The 24,636-nt window shown below is 47.9% G+C and overlaps 1 protein-coding gene across 4 annotated transcripts in view; it reads left to right on the top strand.

Annotated features, from left to right (window-relative positions):
- tbc1d22a (TBC1 domain family, member 22a) overlaps positions 1-24,636 on the top strand; it is a 101,429-nt gene that overhangs the window by 15,082 nt on the left and 61,711 nt on the right. Inside the window, exons 6-10 of one of the 4 annotated variants that reach the window (XM_048267726.1) lie at positions 2,880-3,008; positions 4,251-4,313; positions 4,743-4,808; positions 7,828-7,942; positions 19,427-19,533. In XM_048267726.1, the coding sequence (XP_048123683.1) occupies positions 2,880-3,008; positions 4,251-4,313; positions 4,743-4,808; positions 7,828-7,942; positions 19,427-19,533 (480 nt within the window). The remainder of the gene's footprint in view (positions 1-2,879; positions 3,009-4,250; positions 4,314-4,742; positions 4,809-7,827; positions 7,943-19,426; positions 19,534-24,636) is intronic. The other 3 variants (XM_048267728.1, XM_048267729.1, XM_048267730.1) reach the window with 3 other exon arrangements.

The raw sequence follows: 24,636 nt of genomic DNA, 5'->3' as shown, positions 1-24,636 counted from the left end.
GCTACTGAATCCTGTGTGTTTGTGTGTGTGTGTGTGTGCGCGCGAACATTTGAAGAAAGAATTTAAACAGCTGGAAATCATCCTTTAACAAGAGCGATGACTTGAGGAGACCCAGGAAAGGCAGCGGAGGGTGTCGTCACCATTTGAACAGTCGTTTTAATGCGCAATCAATTCTCCCCATCCTGCTGACTTCACACAAACTGCACACTTCCTCCCCCCAGGAACCAGCTCAAATGCTCCACTAAGTAGAAATCATTTTTGTTTGTCAGTTCCCCCGTAGAAAATAAAGATTTCATTTACTCCCAAAATTGATTCCTTAAGCTTATTTTCAGAAGGGGTAGAGCTGGAGGGGGAAAAAAAAGAAGATTGCCTGTTTACTGTAGTTCAGCATCTATTAGGTGCCAGCGTTTTGGTTTCACTGAGAGATTAGCCAAGGCTGGGGAAAAGGCTCGCGGCTCGGGCGTGCTCTGTTGGGGCCGGGGGCCGTCATCTCACCCTGATCCCTGATTCGCCCATCATAGCACTCTTCTGCCAGTCAGCACTGGACTAAAGCCTTGCTCTGTAGGAGGCCGTGTCAGACCAATAAAAGTCACTTATGAAGTGCGGCATCTACACACACTGACCTGCACTGGCCTGCACAGGTGACCCGCCGTAAACTCTCCGTTACCCTTGACTGGGCGCGACTGAGCACGCCTTCATTATGGGACGTAATGGCAGGGTTGGGGAGGACTTACGGTAGTGGACGTGTCCTCTGCCGCTGCTCTGCATCCTCCGCCTTCACAAATGACACCCTCTGCACGAGTCCCAACCACCAATCACATTTTAATGGGAAATTGAGATAGTCATGTTACTGCAACGGTCTACATCTCTTTCATTTCTTGAAGAAGAAAAAGAAAAAGGCCTTGGCAATGGCAATGGCATTTAGTTGAGGCCATTCTCCGTCGAGCCTCTTTTGGTCTCCTTTCTAGACGAAGGCGAAGGCGGCATTATGTGGAGATCAGGTCTGCTCGCCTCGCTGTCCTCCTGTCTCAGTGGGCTGTGCTGTGCTGCGGTGGCGTGCGTGCTGTGTTTTAATACATGAACAGGAGCGAGAGAGAGATAGAGAGAGAGAGAAAAAAAAAAAGATCACCTACGCAGGTGATTAAAGCGTGTTTTTCATTTAGGGGATATCGGTTGGACGCTTTGACAAATTGCCTTCCTCCCTGCTAACAGCTGGGAGAGTGGGCTGATGAAAAGCCGTGCTTGTGTCGGGATGTTAAGCATTACCACTCTCTTATCAAGCCATCCCGCCTTCCCCTGCTCTCCTCTCCTTATCCCTTCATTCTCCCATTCTCCTCTCCTCCACTTCTCTCCTTTCCTCTTCTCTCTTCTTTCTTTCTCTCTCTCTCTCTCTCTCCCTCCTCCTCTGCACGTGCTGCACATTCATTACAGGACTCCTGTCAGGCGGCCACTGTGCACCTGCTCAGGACAGTAGCCTTCTTCTCTCTGGCACACGTTCCAGCAGAGCGTATGAGCCGCGCCGCTTCGTCGCTCACCGGGCAGCCTGCGGACGGCCGCGCCTCATTACTACAGACGTGCTTTGTTGGTTTGTCTTTTTTCGTCTGGCAGAAAAAGAATAGCTTCTTAGTGGGCCCATTCTTTGTCAGATGGTTGTGGAGCCACCTACCAAAATGACTAGATTAGAAGCCGGCGAGAAAGCCTTTCAAAACAAAACTACACTCGCGCACAACAAAGAGGTTGGATTTTTGAAGTGCCCCACTGCCACCCCCACCCATCTCCTTTCATGATGTGTCACCTGCTGTACAGAAATTGGGTGCGCTACTTTGAAGCTGTCTGTGTGTGTTGTCATGGTGACTGCCTGTGTCCCGGTGGAAACTTGTGAGGTAGAAACTCCTGAAGTTCACCCAGAGCACGGCACGCACACACACACACACACACACACACACACACACACACACACACACACACACACACACAGTCTCTTAAAAAGTCTGTGTTGAAGCAAACAGTCCATCAAATTTTAATCCGCAGTGCATATGTCCTCAAGCAACTCCTCTTAAAACCGACCCTAATACCAGATTCTGCACTAAGCAGTGCACTGATGGTGGGATATCAAAAGCCCCTGCCGATTCCCTTATCAATTAGACTTAATTACATGTGCGAATCCTAATGGCCTGTTCTGGGAGTGGAACGAGGAGCGCTTGGCACGCATACATCTTGTAAAAGCTGTCTGGGCAGGGGAGTAAGAAATGTGTGCGTGCATCGCAGCCCTGGTGATGAATGGACTTTTGCAGCTGTAGATTTCCATGCAATCAATTACTTTTTATCAAGAGACTTTCTTTTCCTGTCGCAGACATCTGCTGCGCCGCAGCGGCTTCTTTTTTTTAAACCGATGACCAGAATTGCGCGGCGGGCCACTGAAGTGGAGCGTGGGGTCGAAGTGGATGGCGTGGCGAAGTCCCTTTGTTAGTGCTCCTCCGCCCTTCTGTAGCTGCAGCGTGATGAGGGAAGCAGGACAGTTGGGCAACAGTGGACCCGCAGGGGACCTGGGCAGAAGTCGCGCTTGCGAAATAACACAGCAGTGAGGCGAGATCCTAAAGTATTACAGGAAAGGTGACCTCCACTTGAATCGGTACCAGTGCACGCGGGGAGAAAATGTGGAGGCTAATGCGCTGCTGTCACACTGAATTGATTTAAAGGTGTTGCAGCTGCCCAGTGCAAAAACATTTGTGTGTTTTTTCTTTCTTTCTTTCTTTCTCTTCTCCTGCCCTCTCTCTCTCTCTCTCTCTCTCTCTCCTCTCTCTCTCTCTCTCTCTCTCTCTCTCTCTCTCTCTCTTCTCTCTCTCTCTCTCTTCTCCTGCCCTCTCGCTCTCCCACAGGGGTACCTCCCAGCCAACGCAGAGAGGAGGGAGAGCACGCTGCAGAGGAAGCGTCAGGAGTATTTCGGCTTCATCGAGCAATACTACGACTCCCGCAACGACGAGCACCACCAGGACACCTACAGACAGGTGAGGAGAGCGCGCAACACATGCCTCGCCACACCAGTTCCGTAAATGTGTCCTAGGATTCTGTCCCATACATGCAGTATTAATTGCATTCTTTTGAAGAGCTGCACCAAAACCAAAGCGTGGTGTTCGTCAGCAGCCTGGGAGCATGTAATATCTGCCTCTATAACCAGCAGCATGCATCCTCTTAAATAGTCAACAAGAGAACCATAACGCCAGCAAATTAAAGAATAATAAAGAAAAAGATAACATTAATTTGAGCTGTAACTCTTGAAATGCCCATCCCGTTCCGTTGGCAGTTCCCCATATCCCAGCTGTACAGTCAGCAGTTTGAGAGTCTTCTCTCTATGCTGCGTGTGCGCGTATGGTTCTGGTTAGCAGACTACAGTGTGGTTCTCCAGCTCACTGTAGTCAGCCTGTGCTGTCTCATGTGTAGGCTGCAGCGGGAGAGGAGTGTTAAGTGGATCTCGCTGGTGTTTGTTCAGTGCTAACTTCCTGGAGGCGTGATGCACGGCTGTAGGCTCAGCGGGGTGGCTGGCATCGGTGTGCGCGGGTGCTGGGGAGCCGAGTGGCTCCTTATAGAGGCCCCAGTGTCTGAGCCTGCCAGCCACTAAGAGAGGAGGGCCACCTCCCCAGCACCCCCCACCCCCACACACACACACACACACACACACACACACACACCGCAGCCTTAGCAGCCCTGGCTCAGCCTGCCGCTTCTCTCAGCCTGCCGACTCCCACAATCCTCCCGGCTCAGCTCATTTTTCTCCTGGGCGTAATCGCTGAGCCCCTGTCGGCCGCCTGTTATCTGGCAGGAGAACGAGGCGCCACACAATCACAGCCCCCGGAGAAACACTGCTTACCTGTCCCAGACGTAGCCTGCGTGACTTTGACCTATTTTATTCTCGCCAGGAAGAAGGACAGCCCGCATGATGATGCTTCACTTATGCACTGATACGATGTGCCATCTTTATATTTTATGACATGTCTGCAAATGTTTTTTTGTCTTCCACTTGTGATATTGTCGGCAGGGTGGTTTTTATCTTATATCTGGCAAGACAGTGAAGATACTGATGTATTCCCACTGGTGGTGTGTGTGTGTGTGTGTGTCTGTGTGCATTTATGTGTCTCCCACTGTTTCCCCTCCCTCTCTTTTATCTGTGCGACTGAATGTGTCAACTTCCGGTGATGTGTGTACGCCTGTGTGTGTGTGTTTGTGCTGTTATGTCCTCTTTGAACCTTCAGATTCACATAGATATTCCCCGGATGAGTCCGGAGAGTTTAGTGCTGCAGCCCAAAGTCACAGAGGTAAGAAGGTTGTGGAGCGGGAGACGCCCCACACCTCGGCCCACCTCCACCTGACTCCGCACAAGGCCGCCTGTCCGCCTGCGTCCTTCTCTCCCTGTCTCTCTGATGTACTGTCTGTCTCTCACTCCAGGTTTAGCGCTGCTGAACTGAGTCCCTGTGGCATTTCGGCTGCACTCTTCATTCATCTCTGGCGTGTTGTTACTCTTTTTATTAAAAGTGATGAAACCATTCTCTGTCTTGCATCAGAGGTGAATGAAGTGGTGGAGTGGCTTTGCTTCTTGTGTCAGTTCAGGGGCCTTGAGACCTCTGCCTGAGGCAGCCTGAGTGGGCTCCTGTTCCCTGACCGCTCTCTTAACGGCCCGGTCCGATCTGATCCGATCCCATCTCTAACCTGCTTGTGCCTCCTCTGTTTGTGTTCTTTCCCTGCAGATTCACATTGACATACCAAGAACTAATCCTCTTATTCCTCTCTTTCAACAAGCTTCTGTGCAAGAGGTGAGACTTCCTACACACTCGCCACCAGCTTGTAGGTGTCCGCCATGCACACTGGCATGCACTTGCCCCCCACCCCCAAAAAAGCTCCTTTTTTGCACCCACCAGCATATAAACTGCAATGTCCTTTAAGCACTCCCAAAAAACGTACTGCACGCAGCAGCGCGTGGACATACGTGTGCTAAAAGTCCCTCTGCTTGCCGACTCTAATAACCCTGCCTGCGTGAGCCTGATAGTGGAGAGGCGTAAGGTCAGCATTCCAAGCAGCCCCCTTCCTTGACTTGCCGCTCATCACCAAGGGACGACCCCGAAGGAGAGTTGCTGGAGCGAGCATGCTAACGAGGCTTCGCTAACGAGGCGTGCGCGCTAAAGAGCGGCCAGTTCCTCTAGTGTGCGTGTCCTCACACACACACACACACACACCCCTGACCCCTCTGTAGCACACACACACTCTCTCTTGGCGGCTCTCCCGTCTTGGTGGTGGCTGCTGCTCGGGGGCTTTGTGAATATCTTGCGGCTTAAAAAAGTGCGTGGCGGGGGTCAGCGTCGATTACCTTCAGCTCCCTGCCTCTCTCTTGCTCTTGCTCTCGGCACTCTCTCTCTCACACACTAGCTCCCCTCATTGCTGCTTTCCACAGGATGAGAAAGCCACAAGCCTACCTTGAAACATTTATAAGGAGTTTAAGCCGATTTTTGCTTGGCCGACACAAAAAAAAAATGCCACACATCCTGCCCATGGAAAGCGTTGACGTTCAGGGCCCAAATTAATCATGCTTTGCACCTTAAACTGATTCAGTGTTCTGCTAATACACTACCAGCATGTCTGTGAGGAGAAGACTAAAGCCATCATTTGGGAGAATGTGTTTGCACATGTTCACAAGTCTCGCACTGAATAATAGAAGCACCTCACAGACAGTGGTACTTAACACGCTCACTTTTCAGTCTGATTTTAGCAAGATCATTTTCCCCCCCTTTCTTCCAACATCCTATTTCCCACATGCGTGCATTTAAGGCAGGGTTTTGTAGATCTGACAGCCACTTACCGTAGGGTCTCTTGCGTTCACTCACGCCATGGCTATGTGTGCCAGTGACTCAGAGAGCAGACCTGACACTCCCTGCACATTCCACAAGCCAGCCAGCCAGTCAAGTCAGGCAGTAGCCGCCTCTGTAAGCTCTTTGTTAATGTTTTCTTAAGACACGATAGCGGCGAGCTCACCCACTCCTTTGTTCCGCCCTGTCCTTCCCTGCCTGTCTGTCTCTCTCTCTGCTCCTGAGTGGACATGTGCAAGGTCACCACCTCTGTGACCTAGCATCCGCTCTGTCTCTCAGCTGGCGTGTGTCAAATCTGAAAGACTTTCCTCTCCTGGTCCTTGCTAAAAAATACATTTAAAAAAAAAAGGGGAGTCAGAAATAATGTAAAGCAGGCTAGACACAATCCCCGCACTGCTCAACAGGGAAGGGCCTTCACCAGGCGTGTTCCTCGTTTGTATTGCACACGGTGATGTTGGGAGGCAGAGGTTAGAGCTTGCCGACTGGAAGGGCCGTTGATTTTGTTAGTAGCCTCAGGCTAGTTGCACCCCACTCGCGCTGAACCGTAGAGGTGCTTTGGCATTCAGCTCCAGCCAGACCGGAGCGGTAGAGGGCCGAGAGAAAGCGTGAGAGAATGACAGAAAAAGACAAATCTCGTAAGGATAGGAAAGGTCTCGGAGCTTTGGATGAGGGTGTCGGCTAAGCAAATAAATGGCTAATATATTCGCTCTCAGCCCCTTAGTGCACTCCAGCCGCCCATTGATTTCTGCTGCCCGCTCCAGTCTCTCACTCACTGATGGGCGGCAGGAGGAGACCAGGGGCTGGCAGTGAATTCTAAGGGGAAGCGTTGGCTTGGCGAGGGAGTGAATTCTGAGGGGAAGCGTTGGCTTGGCGATGGAGTGTTTGAGTGTTGGATGGGATTTGCCCGCCGCATCAGCCCTCAGCGCCAGTGCAGCTCCCCCCCACACACACCCCACCCCCCACTCCTCATGCCAGGGCCCATGCCCATACCCTCTGCTGCTAAATGGGACTTTGATGATGAAAGGAAGCAGCATGTGAGCAATGGGAATCTCATATGGCTCTGATCTATGGCCCCTCGAAAGAGACGACGAGTCCCGCATAGAGCCCACTCCAGTCATCTGCATTTGTGATCGGGCATAAAGTGACGGATGAGTTTATTCGGAGGAAGAAAGGGAGCGTGATTGGCCAGGGAAGCGCAGCGCGTGTGTGTGGGGCGATAGCTACCTCGTCAGCGGAGGCGTCGGGCAGGAGGCAGGCGAAAAGATATGGAAATCATTGGCTGCGCTTTGTGGAAGTTCAACTTCAAGCCTCCTTTGTTTCAAGTTGGGCTGACAGCGCGGTGAGAGGAGGAGAAAGGCCGTCATGCAAACACAAATGATTGTTTAGCAGAGTAGAGGAACGATAAAGGAAAAAGTAAAGGGTGCAAGCGTTAGTGCCCACGGTATGCAGGGATACCGAGACAGCCACGGTATGCAGGGATACCGAGACAGCCACGGAAACAAATGCAGATAAAATGTATGTATACAGCCTCTGATTTATTAAATTTCAGAGCTGATATTCTTCCAGAGATTTTTTCCCTTTGCTTATGAATATTTCATTCTAAATGGCTTTTTGTCACAGCTCACTACACACACACAGACACACACACATTTACTCACACCTGTGCATGCGTTCACCTTTGAGTTGCTTTCTTCCTTTGGTGTCTCCTCTGTTGAATGTAGTGATGTTAATGATTAAACACATGCTCCTGAAGCCTAATTGATTTTGTTTAATTGATCGCCGGCAAGGGGGAGGAGATTCTGTCTGTGTGTCTAATTAAAAGGGGGAGAAATGTGACCTTGTGCGGGGAAAGTCATGCATGTAACAGCAGCAGTATACACTGGGGTTTGGGGTGGGTGGGGGGTAGACATATTCTGATTTGTTTGGTCTGTGGTGATCTCCACGTGTGACTGGGACCCTCTTTCACCTTTAGATCTTCGAGCGCATCCTCTTCATCTGGGCCATCCGCCACCCCGCCAGTGGCTACGTGCAGGGCATCAACGACCTGGTCACACCATTCTTCGTTGTTTACGTCTTTGAATACATAGGTGAGTTCCTACATGTTAAGAAAATCACAGAAGCTCTGTTAAACTGTATTCACATTCACTTTTATTTACATATTTATGTTGCTCAACCTATATCGAAAACTCCATCTAAACACAGTTACCTTACTCCGTATAATCCTGAAGCACAAAGCACACAGACTCTTGACCTATTTAATGGCCCTCCAGCTGTGAGATGAAATCCACAAGTCCACAGCAGTGTCCTTCAGCGGTCCTTCTCCTGTCTGACTACCTCCTTGGGTGTTTGACTAGCTCAACTCCGCATGACCACCAATGAACAGCAAGGTTAGCTGTGGGCTAATGACCCTAATGTATCAGAGCCAGTGGAGGGGACTACGCTGTGCCCTAATGGGAAAGGAATACAGTGAACGGACTGAACACGGAGGCTCCAGGTCTCTGGGGGAGGTTCTGTTTGATCCGTTGGGGCTGCTTTCCAAGTGCTGCTCCAGAGCGCCAGTATTGATGCCTGCACCGATTGGCTTGTCACAGACCCAAGGGAGTGAACAAAGGCGATGGGGTTAAACTCGACGGGGGATTGTGGCTGTTTGTGGGAAAAGCTTGGAGAAAAGAGAAGCATTTTTCTGTTGCACCTCAGCCTCCTCCCATCCTGGTGACTCAGACCCTGTCGGATCCTCAAAGCGTTTGTCTTCACACATCTACCTGCACTGATGAGCCTTGAAGCTGCTAAGCCTTCACAAGTGCACCATTGACAGGTTACATGATATTTGATCGTCTGTTTGCTGTCTGCAGACGTCGTTGGCGCTTTGGGTGGATTTCCCAGCTTTCATGCTCAGGAGTGAGTTGTCTAATTACCAGTCCCTCAGAGGAAGGGGAGAGCTTTTGTTTTCCATCTCTGTGGATGTGTGTGGGCTCTATGTGCTGAGCGAAATGGAAACATATCTTCATTCCCTGAATATGAAGATGGGAAATGACTGTATGCCAGACTCAGCCCAATGGCAGAGAAAGGACATTTTAATCAGCCAAAGACCTGTCACTAGTGGTTCCCGGATCACAGAAATGCTTAAATCCTTTTTTAAGTTCCACTGGGCCCAATAAGGTCTTATGCAGGATGCCATGCCCCCCCCTAAATGTATGCTGTTCGCTCCCACTACAGACAGTTGGGAGCCCATTACAGTGAAAGATTCCTTTGCCAGCACAATGTGTCTTATCCCTTAACACTGCACTACTGCATCCCCACCGGCAGGGATGTGGAGGCAGAAATGCATTTGGCAAGTAGACATTTGGTGATGAAAAATCCTTCTGGTTAATGTTAAGGATGTCTGATTACTGCTAGAATATGTCTTTTTAGTTTACTTTTCCCCACAGAGTCTGCCCAGGCCTGACTTTTATCCTTAGATGACTTATCTCAGAAAAAGACACACTGTTTCTCATCGCTCTTACTTCTGGAAAAATAAGACGTTGAAGAGCCCAAATCTAATCCCCCACACCCTGGTGTGATGTGCCACAAGCGTTGTGGGACATCCGTTGAAGTTGAAGACTGCATTCTGTTTCAGTGGGGAGAGGAGAGAAAGAAACCCAAACAAAACCGAAAACACACTCTTGACGTCAGCAGTCCAGGGAGAGTGAAAGTCAAGTACGCCTGGCTTCGCAGACTAGGTAGCGTGAGTCTTCTGAGCAGAGGACTGCTCATAATCTCTGCAGTTAAAGATGTATGATGACAGGATGTAATTTCAGACCCGTTAAGCCTGTTGTTTGTACATTGCTGTTAGGCTCATGCATTATTTAGTTCTCATTTTCTTCTCACTGTTTTACAGAAAGCAGACTACCAGGCTGATAAATGGACTGAAATTGTCACTGGGGTTCAATCCCTTTCTGCGCTTAGTTAGGGGATGTAATAGGTAGATAGTCAAATTTAGTTGGGTGTGACAACGCGTCCTTGCCTACAAGAGATGCTGTTATGACATGAGCAGAGCTTGTTAAAGGAGTCGTGCTTGACATCATTGAGTCTTAAAAACCAAGGAGCAGGATGGAACGACAGTTTAAGGGCACGCAGTGTACCACGCTTGGCCGCCGGAGGCAGCAGAGCATGACATGTGTCATTGAGACCTTGCTTGTAAAAAAAACAAAAAAAAACAGCAGTCAGTGAGAGGTCTTATGCGGATCTAGAAAGAACAGGGGTACACAAGGCAGCTTTGGCTGACATTTACTAAATCTGGCTACTACTAAATCCCCACTAGTATTTGATTTCATGACCTAAAATCACCCGTCACTGCCGTACCACTTGCTCTTTCTCTCTCTTTGTTGTGGGCTTATCCGAGGTGTCTGGCCCAACTGTGAGGGGAATGCTTGACTACACATCATCATTTCCTGAAGCCTCCAGCGGCTCTGGCTTCAGATGAAACGGTCGGTTTTCATCAGCGGCTTTCTGTTAATCAGAGCCAGATATCATTATTCACTCCTCATCTAATCATATGCTCTCAGAGGCGTGGCTCAGCCATGCATTTCTCCCCCATCGATATTCTTAATCTGGTGTGCCATCCCTGATTTGAAGAGGCTATTGATCTGAGCAAATCATGTAGCTGAAATGTTTAGTTATTGTTTTCTTTCCTTCATCATCTAAGTCAAGACTAATTCTGTTTTTGAAGGCCAATCTAATTTCTCGTTAGGCGATTTCTAAAGCGTTCTAATTAAAGAGGATGCACCTGATTGGAAGGTATGGTTGTTTTTTAATATGGCAAAGTATTGACTGTCTGGAGATCTATATTGTAATTTACATCTTTTCAACATATAGATTCAGTCAAGATGAACTTGTAGAGGGAGTGTTTGCTCCAGTGGTGCTCATCTCTGGAGGCTTCTCCTGGGAGATGATAAATGGGCCCTGTTATTGGTGTTCTGTACTTATGCACCCAAAGGGAGATGGCCTCATTGAGAAATGATGCGAACCAGTGAGAGTGTGATTTCGTTAGACATTTGCTTAAGATGTGGCGTAGGGTTCAGCGGCTGAGCCGTATTCCGCCTCGTCCTCGCTCTCCGTTTTCTGCTCGTCTCCAGGCTGGCTGTACTCGCCGGTGTTGCCCTGGCAACAGTGCCATGGTGGCTTGCGAGCTGGATCCTGCCGGTTGTTGGTCTGCTCTGCGGTCGTGAGTGACCACTGGCGGCTACCTTCCTCTCGGGCTTGCCTCGCCTCACCCCCTCTCATCCATAGCACCCCCCCCTCATGCCACCTCTGACCTGAGCTGCCCAAGGCTGTCATTCGCTGCAGCACTCCAGGGAGGGCCCAGAGGAACTGCGGCAAACGGGAGGAATGGCTCTAAACAGAAGAGTGAGTTGTGGGCTCGTCTTAGAGCAGTCCGTGGCAGCGAAAAAATAAAGGCGATGGTGGCGGTAGCAGACTGGACAGTCTTGATGGATCACGCGAGGCCGTGTTGAACGCCCTGCGGAGAGCCGGGAGTGGTCTGCGCTCTAATAGACCCTCTGGTGCCGACTGGGCACTGGGCCCCACTCAGGCCCCTGGGCCCAGGAGTTGTGGTGCAGAGGAGAGTTAATGGGAGTTAATGTAATTAGGAGGGGAGGAATGCACTCTTGAGGGGAGGCACGGCACTCACGCTCGGCCTGCAGACGCAGGAGCACAGCTCCCACACGTCTTGCCCAGCCACCTTAATTAATGGCCCTCACAGCAGCAGGTAGGGGAGCTCTCTCTCACTTACTCACTCTCACCTCTCTCTCTCTCTCTCCCTCACTCACTCTCACCTGCTCTCTCTCTCTCTTCTTTCTCTCTCTCTCTCCCTTACTCACTCTCACCTACTCTCTCTCTCTCTCTCTCTCTCTCTCTCTCTCTCTCTCTCTCTCTCTTTCACACTCACACTCTCACACACTCTCTCTCTCTCTCTCTCTCTCTCTCACACACACACACACCCACACACACACACACACACACACACACACACACACACACACGCATGCATACACTTCCTCTCTTTCACACACACACTTATTGCAATGGGCTTATCTCCTAACCCCCCTCCTCTTTATTCACCTCTTAAAGAAACTTGGTGTTTTGTTGCATCTTGTGCATTTGCTAACTGCAGTGTAACATGCTTGTGTCGGGCCCTTCCATTGTATTCACATTGGATGTATTGGGAGACTGGTCCAGTGGTGCATGGACCCTCATTTGAGATGAGCGTGAAAGTGGCATGTGAAAGCATGAGGGTGGATGGAAACATTCATAGCTGCATCAGCCCGGTGTCACGAATGGCCTGCTTATTCCGCACCATGGCGTTCTTATCGTGTCAAAATGTCCTCTCTGCTCATTCACAGTTCCTGTCCATTGATTGAGAAGGAACAGGATGCAGACTGTGGCTGGCACAGTAGGCCTGCAGTGCGCTTATTTAGCGGCGCTAGAACGAAGGCAGGAGGAACATGCCGACTCCTGCACAGGAAAGGTTTACTGTAAACCCGACACTGAGTGCCTTTGACAGATGCTCTAAACAGCTCTGGTGTAAACGGCACTCAAAGGATTTGCCCAGTGGAATCCCATGAATATGGAGTTGGCTTCTGCGCATGTTTATGTATGTATGTATGTGTGTGTCTGTGTGTCTGTTGTGTGTGTCTGTGTGTGTGTGTCTGTTGTGTATGTCTGTGTCTGTGTGTGTCTGTTTGTGTCTGCGTGTGTGTGTGTGCGCGCATGTGTCTGTCTGTGTGTGTGTGTGTGTGTCTGTGTGTGTCTGTTTGTGTCTGCGTGTGTGTGTGTGCTGTGTGTGTCTGTCTGTGTGTGTGTGTGTGTGTGTGTGTGTGTGCGCACGCTCACAAGCCCGTGATCAAACGTGCGGATGCAGCCTAACCCCAGGCTCCTGTGTGGTAGCTGGCTAGACGGGGGCCTCCTGCTGTGAGTGGGAAATGCCTCTTGCTTTTCTCAGGGAAGAGGCTTCTGTGTCCCAGCACTCGGCAAGGCAGAGCGCAGGCAGCCCAGGTGGCAAACGCCGCCCGGCGAGGAGCGGGCTGAGCTCAGCAACAGGGCCTCTCTGGCCAGCCTGGCGGGAGCTGCAGTGGAGCGGGAGCATGCTGAGGTCCAGCAGGCCTCGGAGCCGCTGGCACTCTCACGTGCTCTCCTTTTTTTTGCCAAAGTGCTCTTGCCTCTCTGCTTTTAGATTGCAGGCTCTTAACACATGGTGCATGAAGAGCAGCTCACATCCCCCATAGATCCACACCCGGCTCCCACTCACGGGGCCCATTGACTGAGAGGTGGGGGGGGACTTGTGATGGCGGATTGAGCGGTCACTGGTGTGGAACGCATCGCCTTGCCTTTAATGAGTATCGGTTTGTTCAGATCTCCCCATTTGGAGTGGCGAGCCAAGTGCTGATTTTAATGCAGGTCTGATTAACGCCCCTGATTTGCTCTAACGAGTTGTTAAGTGATTGCCTCGGTATGTCTTCTGACATGCGGTGGAGGGTATTTTTCTACTCTTCTTCTACTTCAGTTGCTCATTGAGCGGATGGCTCTCCAGACCTCTTTAGGTGCTTGTGGAAAGTTTATAGGGACAGCGATGTAATTGTGTTAATGAACTTTTTTAGTCATGCGTGAACAATGTGTTCTCCGTTTTACAACTTTTTATCCATCGAGTGTCTGTCTATAGAAAATATATTCTATAGCTCCCTGGCTGAGCCAACCAAGTTTGCTGTGTGAAATATGCTTTGATGTCCAAGCAGTGACCTTAGATAAATCTGATTTTCAGGCTTAACATACGTTTTCTCATATAAAGATGTAAAACGCAGCGAAGCTGAGAATGATTTAGAGAAATTGTCCTGTCACGAAGTCATTCGTTTTCTCTGAGTAATCGTGGTTATTGAATATTTTTGGATTAAGTTAATTACTCTGCTATAAAAAGCCATAAATTGAATTTCTGCACAGATTCCTGCATTGAGAAATCGCTCTTTGTTCATTTTCATCAGTGGGATGTGTCATGCTTGACCTAACGCAATTTATAACAATTAAGAAAGTAATCAGTTTTAAGAAAAAAATATGCCACTCCATGCCTTGCAATCATCCATGTACACAGATTTGTAACTATAGAATTTCCCTTGCATATTTATCAGTTGATGCTGGCTCAATGTACAGCTTAATTGTCAGCCTGTGCCCAGAATGTCTTAAGAACTTCTCATTACTGTATGGCTAATGATTTTACTGAGTCTCCAGATAACCACAAATTAATTCCTTAATGGACTGATCTGCCCTCATATTTCACACTCTGGAAACTTTCATTTTCCAGCCTCTGATAATAGCAGCTCTTTTGAAGCCTCCCTCCCTCTTCACTTTCTCCTGGCAAAGTGGTGAATCATGGGATAAGACGTGTCACACAATGGAAGTTGTTGACGGTGCTGTAAAGAGCATTCTCGTGTCAAACATGCCGCAGAGATCCTTCACGTCCCATTCCATTCAAAATATATAACGCCGCCGGACCACGGTCTGAAAACGCCTGCCTGCTTTGGCACCAAGCAACCATAAAAAGCCCAGAAACATTCCCCGAAACGATCTGCTCACTTGTTCCAATTACCATGGTTACAAGGCAAGGGAGCAGTATCTGAGAGCTAAACATTGATGATTTGTGTAGTTGTGTGTTTTAAGTGGTGTCCTGAGAGAGGGCTGCTTTCTTATTGGAGTGCTCTGAAATCCTCTGCTTGGTGGAGAAGGCAAAGGTGTGGGCTGTAAAAGGCAGAAGGGGCCCCTCTATCGCCTGGGGGAACCTGGAGAAGAGTGCTTTAAGGTGGAGGTTTGCTGGATGACACTCTGGAGGGGACTGAAGTAAAGCCATTTCTCTTCTAGTTCTCCTTTCCCCCCCCCCCGTCTCCCCCAGCCCACCGCCTGAGATCACAGTGTCACAAGGTTGGCAGTGCAGTGGACATTTTATTCTAGCTCAGATCTAGTGGCTGCAGTTTAGAGGAAAGGCGCCGAGATTCAGACGGTCCTTGGCATTTTGCTCCGTGCTCTATTAAATAAACTGGCTGTAATAATGGGATTTCAAAGCCATTATCTGCTCCAGACATACGGCGGCTCTTGAGATTTACTTTTCCTTTGTTTTCCTTTGTGTTGCGCGCGCACACAAAACCCTGATTGCTCCGCTCGGCTCCCGGCACCTAAAAGCGTCCGCCTGAAGGAACGCAGAAAAGGTGCACGAGGACAACGATTGGCATCACTTGCACCGTTAATAGAGCCTTGGTGCTTTCATGCATTTCAGATGCTTGTTTAATTTTTGATCTAAGAACTAAGTGATCGAGATAAGAGAAGGTTCTCCTCCAAGGATTGTCCACGGCTCCTTCTGGACAGGTTTAGCAGAAATGTTAATAAAAGCATATGTAATCAGGGATCCTGATTGCAGCCAGTTCTCTTGGTTATTTTGTGAGTCTTGTGCAGGACGGTCGGCCATCTGGCCATCTGCATTGTGCTGTGGGGGAACTTGAACACACACAGTCCAATCAGGCACAGGGGCAGCCTTTCCTTTCTGATTGTGCCCAATCGCCCATTCCCCAGCCCAGGCCCCCTTTAGCCGTCCTGCTCATCACATCCAGATGAATATTTCCATACGCCACAGATGGATCCCCCACCTTGCATTTCACGCAGTGCCACTCTTACATTGTAATTATGCTCCTAGGACTCATTTTCTGGTGTGTTAGAACGACAAGTTTGCCAAGCAGATTCCATATTAATTATCCACGGCTTCAATTACACCTCTATGGAATCCATTTAATACTCATTAGGCAACGTGGGGCGACGTGGCTGTTGTGTGTAATTGGGCCCAGTTGGTCAGATTACGGTGTCCATGATGAAACCGTTGTCTGATTGACCTCTGGAGCGTGGGGCTGAAGTGGAGCCGCTCTTTCTTGGCCGGGTTACGAGTCGCTCGTGGGCTTGCGGCTCGCCACTCTTCCCCATCCCAACACGTTCCCCGATCCGGTGGGCAGAAGGCTTGTCCCTAGGCAGATGGCGGGGCCGTGGAGCTGTCGGCTCGTTTGATGCCGGTTGGCATGGCCGAGCACTTCTCACAGCTGTGCGTGCCCCGGTGCCGCGGGGGGAGCCTACCCTGTGCCCAGGTACACAGGAAAGCAGCCTGCGGCCAACAGGAACCTCTGACCGGGGCCAGCAAGACTCCTCACTCCAGATGGACAGAGCTGCGTGAGGCTGAGCACAGAGGGCTGCTCTGGTCACCCAGCAGATAAATAGATACAAAAGCCAGAGACACCAAATAAAATGTCTCTTCTGCAGAATGGGCCATTTCTTTTGGGACTACACCACTCGCCATGAAAGAACTTGAAAGATCTCACTCCTGTGTTTTCATTTGATTGTTGTGTGTGCGTGTGTGTGTGTGCGTGTGCGTGCGTGTGCGTGTGTGTGTGTGTGTGTGTACATGTGTTTTGCTAAGACGAGCGCTCGTGTGGCTGGGAGAATGAGGCCACTGGCAGCCTGTGCTAATTAATAACTTGTGTATGGTAGCCTTGGGAGTGTCCCCTGAGCACTGTGCAGGTGTCCCTGCTGAGCCCCAACTCCAACTACTGCTAGAAGGCAGCCGTGCTCCAATTAGACTTATCCAAACATACAGGCCACACCGCACCAGAAATGCACCCAGAATAAAAAGAAACATGCAATCGCATTCTTTTTCGAGGAGCTCCCAGGGTTGTTGAGTTTTCTGTGGTGGCCCGTGTGCACTGGTGGAGGCCGTTACACTGCTGTGTGAGAGTGCAACCACACCATGGTTGTGAGTGTCACAGGATGGACTCTGGCTGGAAATGATCAGAGGAAAGGTTAATGAACAAAGAGGATCAATGTTTCTTTTTGTGTATGTGTGTGTGTGTTTGTATATGGGAGTACACATGTAGCTGCTGCATAGAGATTTTCCTTAAACTGCTCCTCCAGGTCCAGTCCTTCTGCTCCCCCAGTGCGCTACCCGTGTCACCTTGCTGTTTTTACAGCACTGTTTCCATGGGCAACGGGCATTCCCATGTGAATATGCTTGGACGGATGGTGGGATGGTGCCCTCAAAGAGGGGCCCTGGGAGTTCTCAGTTTATAGTTTATTTATTTATTTTTTCGAGCATTTCACTGATGCCTCTTCTCAAAATGTGAGCGTGTGTGTGTGTGTGTGTGTGAGTGTGTGTGTGATCCCTCCGAGCGCCCACTCTTGTGTATTTTGTCACCGAGCACATGAACCATGATGCACGCATTACTTCCACAGTCTTGTTGCAGCTCTGACCCACTTCCTTTGTTGGTTAGTGTTGTCCAGTTAAATCAAATCTGCCACGTGCTGACTCACCTCCGTAATGATGCTGTTAGCGAGTGTGTTGGGATGAGGAATCTAGCTGTTGCCTCCACATGTGTCCAAGCACTGGTGACTCACACTATCCTCTATTAATGGATGCTGTGTGGGTGTGTCTGCGAATATGTGTGAGTGTTACCTGGCCATTTGAGATGCAAAGCCATACAGCGGCTGTTGCTGTACAGGCTGGATGATGGACTTGCCACTGGGGCGTAGTAACCTCTCTGACCACAGGAGGAGCTGTTGTTTTATGCATGCCACACTGACTCCTCAGTAACACCCTTTCTTTTAAGTCTTTCTCACCCCTCTCTCTTTCCTTCCCTCTCTCACCCTCTCTCTCTCTCTCTCTCTCTCTCTCTCCCCCAGACTTTTTTTTTTTCTCTCTCTCTCTCTCTCTCTCTCTCTGTGTCCGTGTCCTTGTTTTCTGATGAGTAAGAGTGCAGCAGGGTGATGTTGTGCTCTAAGAGTCCTTGCCAGATTCTGGGCGTTATTGCTGCATTACTGTAGTTGCTCCACCAGCTGGGGACTGCTGCACCACTGGAGCCGCACAAGACCAGTGGGGCCACTGACTGAACAATGGGTGGGAGGCATTTTAACACACTCCATGTTTTTCACAAAAGCATCGCAGTCCTTGGATTCAGTTGAGATCCCTCTCGCTACTGGATTCAGCCCTTTGTAGTATCCCTCGGCCTTGCCTTGTGTGTGTGTGTGGTGTGTGGGTTATGGCATCATAAAAAACTCTATGCCTGCCTGTGAGTGTGTGTGTGGTGAGTGGGATTCAGGCCTGGCACCATATGCGTACTCTCTCTGCCTGGCCTGTCAATCTGAGCATGTTCACCGCACCTCGCAGTTCTACTGCCGTTGCCAAGGAGACTGAGAGGAGCTGGCAGGGCCCTGTTTAATATGAAAGATGTGAAGTTTTCAAAGGCTTCACTACCACTACACAGACTCACCTGAGAGGCCAGGGAGGTTTGCCTCCCGTGTGTGTGTGTGTGTGTGTGTGTGTGTGTCCTAGGGTAGATAGGGAATATTGAGGGAAGCCATTAAGCTTTCTTGTTGTCAATATATGCCAGTAGTAAGGAACTAGCCACTAGAAGTGTGAATAAGCAAATCTAAATGTTAGGAATGGAATAAAACAGTAGGGGAATGAGTTAGTAGGTAACTGTGTACCAGGTGTCTCCCGCAGGTAGCTCCCCTCCTGAGTAGCTTTTCAAAATGCTCAAGCAAAATTTGTATAAATCTGTTAAAAATCAAAAATCCTATCAAATCAAATTCACAGTCTAAAAACAGGAGTTGAAAGGAGCCTTAAAACCCATACGAAGCTTATTCAGTTGTTTTGGGTGGAGATAAGCTATGTCAATACATGCTACTGCTAATACATAATAAAACAAATAAAACACCAGTTGTTCTCAGCCATTTTCATTTAGGCTATTTTAGCTCTGGGAGGAGAAAGGCTGGAGACCCCTGCTGTATACACTAGTGGGACAGTTAGCACAACACACAGCTTTAATGTAGGTTCCCTGGCCATTCACTACCTCTGGTCTATATATGTATAATCTATATTGTATGAGTGGTCCGGTTTCAAGCACATGAAAGCAGTAGATTCAGCCGATCTGCTTTTCATTGTTGGCTACCTCCTGTACGTATGGCTTGCTATGCGGCCGCACGGGCTCATCTAGCAGTGCATAATGCTGTCTGTAGTTCTCCTCATTTTGATCGCTCTGGATGCAAGGCAGGCCGAATGCTGCCTCTTGCCAAAACCTACGGCAATAATGGCCGGGAATATCCATGAATGTGACAATCAGTTTTCAATACTGCCTGCAGACGCGGCCTACGCACCGCTGTGGCAGCAGGAAGCCAGGAGCTCAGCTGAATGTCTAAGGAATGCCAATTTACGCGTGTGTGTGTGTGCGTGTGTGTGTGTGTGTGTGTGTGTGTGTGGGGCCCCTGCTGTGTGGTGGTGGCCCCCTCGCTAACACTGCGTCTCCATCCCTCCCTCTTCCTCTCTCTCTCTCTCTCTCCCTCCCTCCTCTCTCTCTCTCTCTCTCTCTCTCTCTCTCTCTCTCTCTCTCTCTCCCTCTCTCTCTCTCTCTCTCTCTCTCTCTCTCTCTCTCTCTCTCTCTCTCTCTCTCTCTCTCTCTCTCCTCCCTCCCTCCCTCTCCTCTCTCCCTCCCTTCCTCTTTGTTCTGGCCCCTTTTTTGCAGAGGAAGAGGTGGAAAATTTTGATGTTTCCAGCCTGCAGGAGGACGCTCTGCGGAACATCGAGGCGGACAGCTTCTGGTGCATGAGCAAGCTGCTGGACGGCATTCAGGTAAATTGATTCCCCCTCTGCCAGTGCGCTGGGCTGATTAAATTCACGCCGTGTGTGTGTGTGTGTGCGTGTGGAAGCACCTCTGGGAAAGCATGACTGGTCCTTGGTTCTTGCTTGTGTGTGTGTGTGTGTGTGTGTGTGTGGGTGGAGGGGCCACTGTGTGCGAGTGTATAAGTGTATAATGCAGAGCAGGAGTCCCTCTGTGCGTTAGTGTCCCATCCTGTCTTGCTCAGTCTCTTGGTCTCTCCAGGAGTAAAGCGCATGATGAATAATCCCCGCTGTGCCGTCGTCACTTTCAGCCGCTTTTGCTCCAAAAGCTCAGTTTAGAACGAATCGCCACTGGAACAGCACAAACCCCCCTACCCCACCCCCAAACACACACACACACACACGCACACACTTTTGCTCTAATTGATTTAAAGCCATAGAACATGTGTGTTGGTTTGGTACGCCTGATGTATCGTGCCCCAGGCACCACTGCTGCAAGGTACAGTAGGTGCTTGACTTGTGGCTTGAGGTATCACCTATCACATGTAAAGTGCTGCTCTGTCCAAACAGCCCTGTTTGCAGGTGGCTTCGCCAGAGAGTAGGGTCTGGGGCTTTTTGCTGGCATTGTGTAAAGATCATAAAGTGATGATGGCAGAGAAAGCACACTTGCTAATTTTTTATTTTTTTTTTTTTTGCCTGCTTGTTCTCAATCAGAAGCCTGCTTGCTAAACACCTACACACATATCTATGCCCTGGCACTCAGAGAGATATAGGAGAGATCTTTCACTCTCTCTCACACACACACACACACACACACTTCCAAACACTCACACTCCTTCAAACACACACACACACACACACACACACACACACACACACACATAGCCCCTTCCACTCAGACGGCATTTGTATTCGCGGGCTCACCCTTTCTTGCCAGCAGTAGATTAAAATGCACTCCCAGTCACAGAACCTTTTGTGGCGTTTTGTCTCTAATTACTGCAGTAATTTGTGTGTACAAAGCAGATTCTCATAGGCGCTAATGATTTTCTCCTCATTGTTTTCTTTCACAACTTCACAGTGAAGAGCATTTGCTCTCAGGTTGTTTGTGAGTGAGATTTTTATTTGGTGTGTGTGTGTTTTATTTGAGCTCGCGCAGATGCTCGGTAGTTTCTGAGAGCTAGCTGGCTGCCAAAGAACTGGTCATGGCTGGTTGCTTTCACTTGACCTGTATGCACAGGAAGTAAAAAAGACACCCACAATATTGTCTAGATAGAGACATACTATACTTTTCAAGTGAGCTGGGACCAGTCATAATTTGATGGTCAGGCTGTTGGAGACTGGTGATGTTTTTCCAGTGTAGCAATGGGAGAAAAGAGCGGTGTTGTTTTTTTTGGGGGCGGTTATTACTATATATATTTTTATGCATCTGTTATATGTTTTTGAGTGTTAATGGTAGCTTTCAAGCCTGGCCTCTTTCTTGGCACAGCCATTTTCACTGGTGGCAATGATTCACTATGAGCTCTACTGGTTATTTAGTTGAATCAAAAGACTCTTAGCTGCCAGGTAGTCCCTTAAGAGAGCACACCATTCAAGTGTGTCTGTGTGTGTGTGTGTGTGTGTGTGTGTGTGTGTGTGTGCCTGCCCGCGTGTTTTGGAATAAGAAAGGTTGTGCTACTTAGCACCCCCCTCTACCCTACATAACACATTCCCAATTGGGCCGCGCTGCCAGGATGGTCTCCAGGGTCGCTAGATAAAAACACCAGAACAACACAGCTTCTGTCTTCTCCTACCTGCCCTCACTTCCCAATGAGAAACTCTTGTTCTTACACACACACACACACACACACATATATATACACTCACACACACATATATATATATACACTCACACACACATATATATATACACTCACACACACATATACACTCACACACACACACACACACACACACATATACACTCACACACACACATATACACTCACACACATACACTCACAAACACACACACACACACAAAAAAAACTTCAAATATCATCCCTAAAAAGTGTTTATATGTGTTGCTGTATCTCTAAACTTGACTAATATAAAAAAAAATCAAAAAAAAAAAGTGAAATATATATTTATATGTCAATTTGTCATGTTAGTGCCTAAAATTGTCATATGGTGTGACGTGAAAATAATTTGAAATAAAATGAAAATTAGATACTTTTTTCTACTTTAATTTATGTCACTGTACAATTTAATCACGTTTGCTTTGATATGCAACATTTCCTTGTGAATATTTAGAAGAAAAACCTAAAATTTAACAAGTTATTTTGTCAAGGTGGAGAATGCTCCTAAGTGTAACCAGATATTTTAGCTTAATTCTAATATTTCTTGTAAGAACTCACTCAAAATTCTTGAGGTTCTTGCAGATACCATTTCCTTTGTGTGCTATTGATGTTTTAATGATTTTTCAATTATAAAGTCTTTTTTGTGACATTATTTAATGTCACACCTAATGACATGGTGTCACGCCATATGATGAACTGCACCACTCCACCATGTGTCAGAACAAAACAGGGTTTTAAATGACAATAAAATCATTAACAATGAATTTTGAAGTCACTGTATGAATGGTGTATGCGTGTAACAGCAAAATAGATGAAAGTTTAGTATTTATTTTTTAAACTTACATGGCATGGTAACAAAAAGAAAAAAGTATGAGAAATATGAATTGTACAGATACATTTTTTACCCAATTATCACAGATTTAACAAAAAACATATAATATCTGAATTTAAAACATGTTTTTACAAGAACTTTTATGTAAAAATGCAATTTGGTCATAGGGTGTGACAGAAATGTCATATAGTGTGACTTGAAAAAAAAGCTGTCACACCATATGATGCAGCGTCACACTATATGACATTTTGACAGTTAAGCTAATTTTCTAGACAGTTAAATACAGCTAACTATTATTTAGCATGCAACTGACCACATGGCAGCAGTGCTTTTTAAGAATTCATGAAGAATATTTGTGGAGAATAGCTACTTTTTAGGCAAATGATGTCACACCATAAGACACTAAAATTTGGCCACGATTGATGATGTCCAATTCAAAGCTTTTTATATAAAAATCCAAAAAGCAGAACTCACCTCTTGACCATGCCAATTACTCTTGACATTCTATTGTTACTTCCTGATTAAGCAGGGTCCTCTTCCCAATAATAATGTCCAAATGAATGCCCGGTCAAAATATACAATATAGTGTCACGCCACATGACAACCATTTTATGGACAAAATATATTTGATTGTAACTTAGTTGGACAGCATGCATAAACATCAAAACTTTCTGTGGTTGTAAAAAACATCCAATTATTTTATATGCATGGTAAAACTTTAAAGTAATTATACTTTTTATGGATATACACTCTTTTTAGGAAGTTCGCACACATGGTGGACAGTCACACCATATGACATTTTTTATGTTTGGATGATTATTTTAAGTCAAAAGTGAAATACAAATCCAATAAATTTAATATGACAGAACTTGAACCTACCAGACCTACAACATTTCCATATCAATTCTTAACAATTGCCATTTTTTATAAGTGTGTGACACATGGACAGTCTGAATTCTGCTATTTGTCATCTACCCATATATATATATATATATATATATATATATATATATATATATATACACACACACACACACACACACACACACACACACACACACACACACACACACACACACACACACACACACACACACACACACACACAAACACATTCACAAACACAGCATGCAGTCTCCCTTTCCAGGCTGACCTCTATGAATGTGCAGGTGCGTGTAGTACTAATCCTCCCTGGCCATGCTTAAAACGTGATTGCAGTGACAGACGGGAGGCACAGCGTTTACAGGCTCTGGCCCCTCCCCGGGGACGCCGACAAACAGCACTCAATCAGTGATAAATTAGGCTTCCCTGGCAAACACAGAACCACTCCCCCGTGCATCGCAAAAACACACACACACACAACAGCAGATAAATAAAAAAAATGAAAGTCTGACAGGAACGTCAGGGCACCAGCTGTTGGAGAGGATGAGTGACGGGCCCCTGGCGTCGCTCGGAGCCCCTGGACTACCGGAGCACTTCCATGCTGCTGCCGCCTCCATGCGCCGCGCCGTGCCGGGTCCAGAGCCAAGCGCGAGCCCTGGGGTCACCCCGCCAGAGAAGCCCCCTCCCTGATTAACGGCGCCGGGTGATCTGTCAACAGACGTGCAGGCTCAGATGAGGAGAGGACCCTCCTGACTCCGCCGCCTCTTGGGGGAGGCACGGAAAGTGAGAGCTAGCAGTTGCTGCTGCTGCTTCCTTTTGAATTCATATGGCGGTGTCAAATCTGAATGCCAAACTACTTTGCGGAGTTTGAATAGCACATTGTAGGTGTAGTTCCCCAAACACAGGCATGAAAACTCCTCACCTTTCGCCGAAATTCGCCGTTTTGAATCCAAAATAGGGAACTTGCGTGGTTCGCGCAGATCCGATGAGAACATATTGTGTGTGTGTGTGTGTGTGTGTGTGGGGGTATGGGGTTACAACTGAGTTTACAAATCACGCCATGAGATGCTTAACGATCTTGATCTTGATCGTTAAGACAAGAGCCCAATTAAAAACTTGTCTGATCCAGTAATGATTATGTGAATGCAGCCCCTATGCATTTAGCCTATTAAACAGTGGAAGCTAATTTTTTCCGCAGATGCAACGCGAACAGAAAGCTTGCGCTGGAATAGCCTCCCTGTCTGTGTGACTACAGATATATGCGTCTGAAATGTCAGCTGGAATGTGAGCCCGGCGAGGAGAGATGCTTATTGATGTCACACGTGGGCTAGTTGAAACTTTCAACTTCTGTCAGAAAAAGACGTTGAGATTGGTGTAGTAACATAGCATTGGCTGTTAATGTTAGCGATATTGGACAGAAATATAGACATAACGAGTTCATTTGATGAAGAATACGTGCAGTTTGAGCCATCTAGATCGACAAAAGGTGAAGCAAATAGGCATACTTATCAGTATAGAAAAGGCTAATGTGAATAACTAAATGGTTGAATTAAATGCTCCTAAACT

This window comes from Alosa alosa, chromosome 17, assembly GCF_017589495.1.
Source record: "Alosa alosa isolate M-15738 ecotype Scorff River chromosome 17, AALO_Geno_1.1, whole genome shotgun sequence".
In the NCBI taxonomy this organism is placed as follows: domain Eukaryota; kingdom Metazoa; phylum Chordata; class Actinopteri; order Clupeiformes; family Clupeidae; genus Alosa; species Alosa alosa.
The sequence above is the reverse complement of the archived record's forward strand: the minus strand, read 5'-3'. Positions and strand labels throughout refer to the sequence as shown.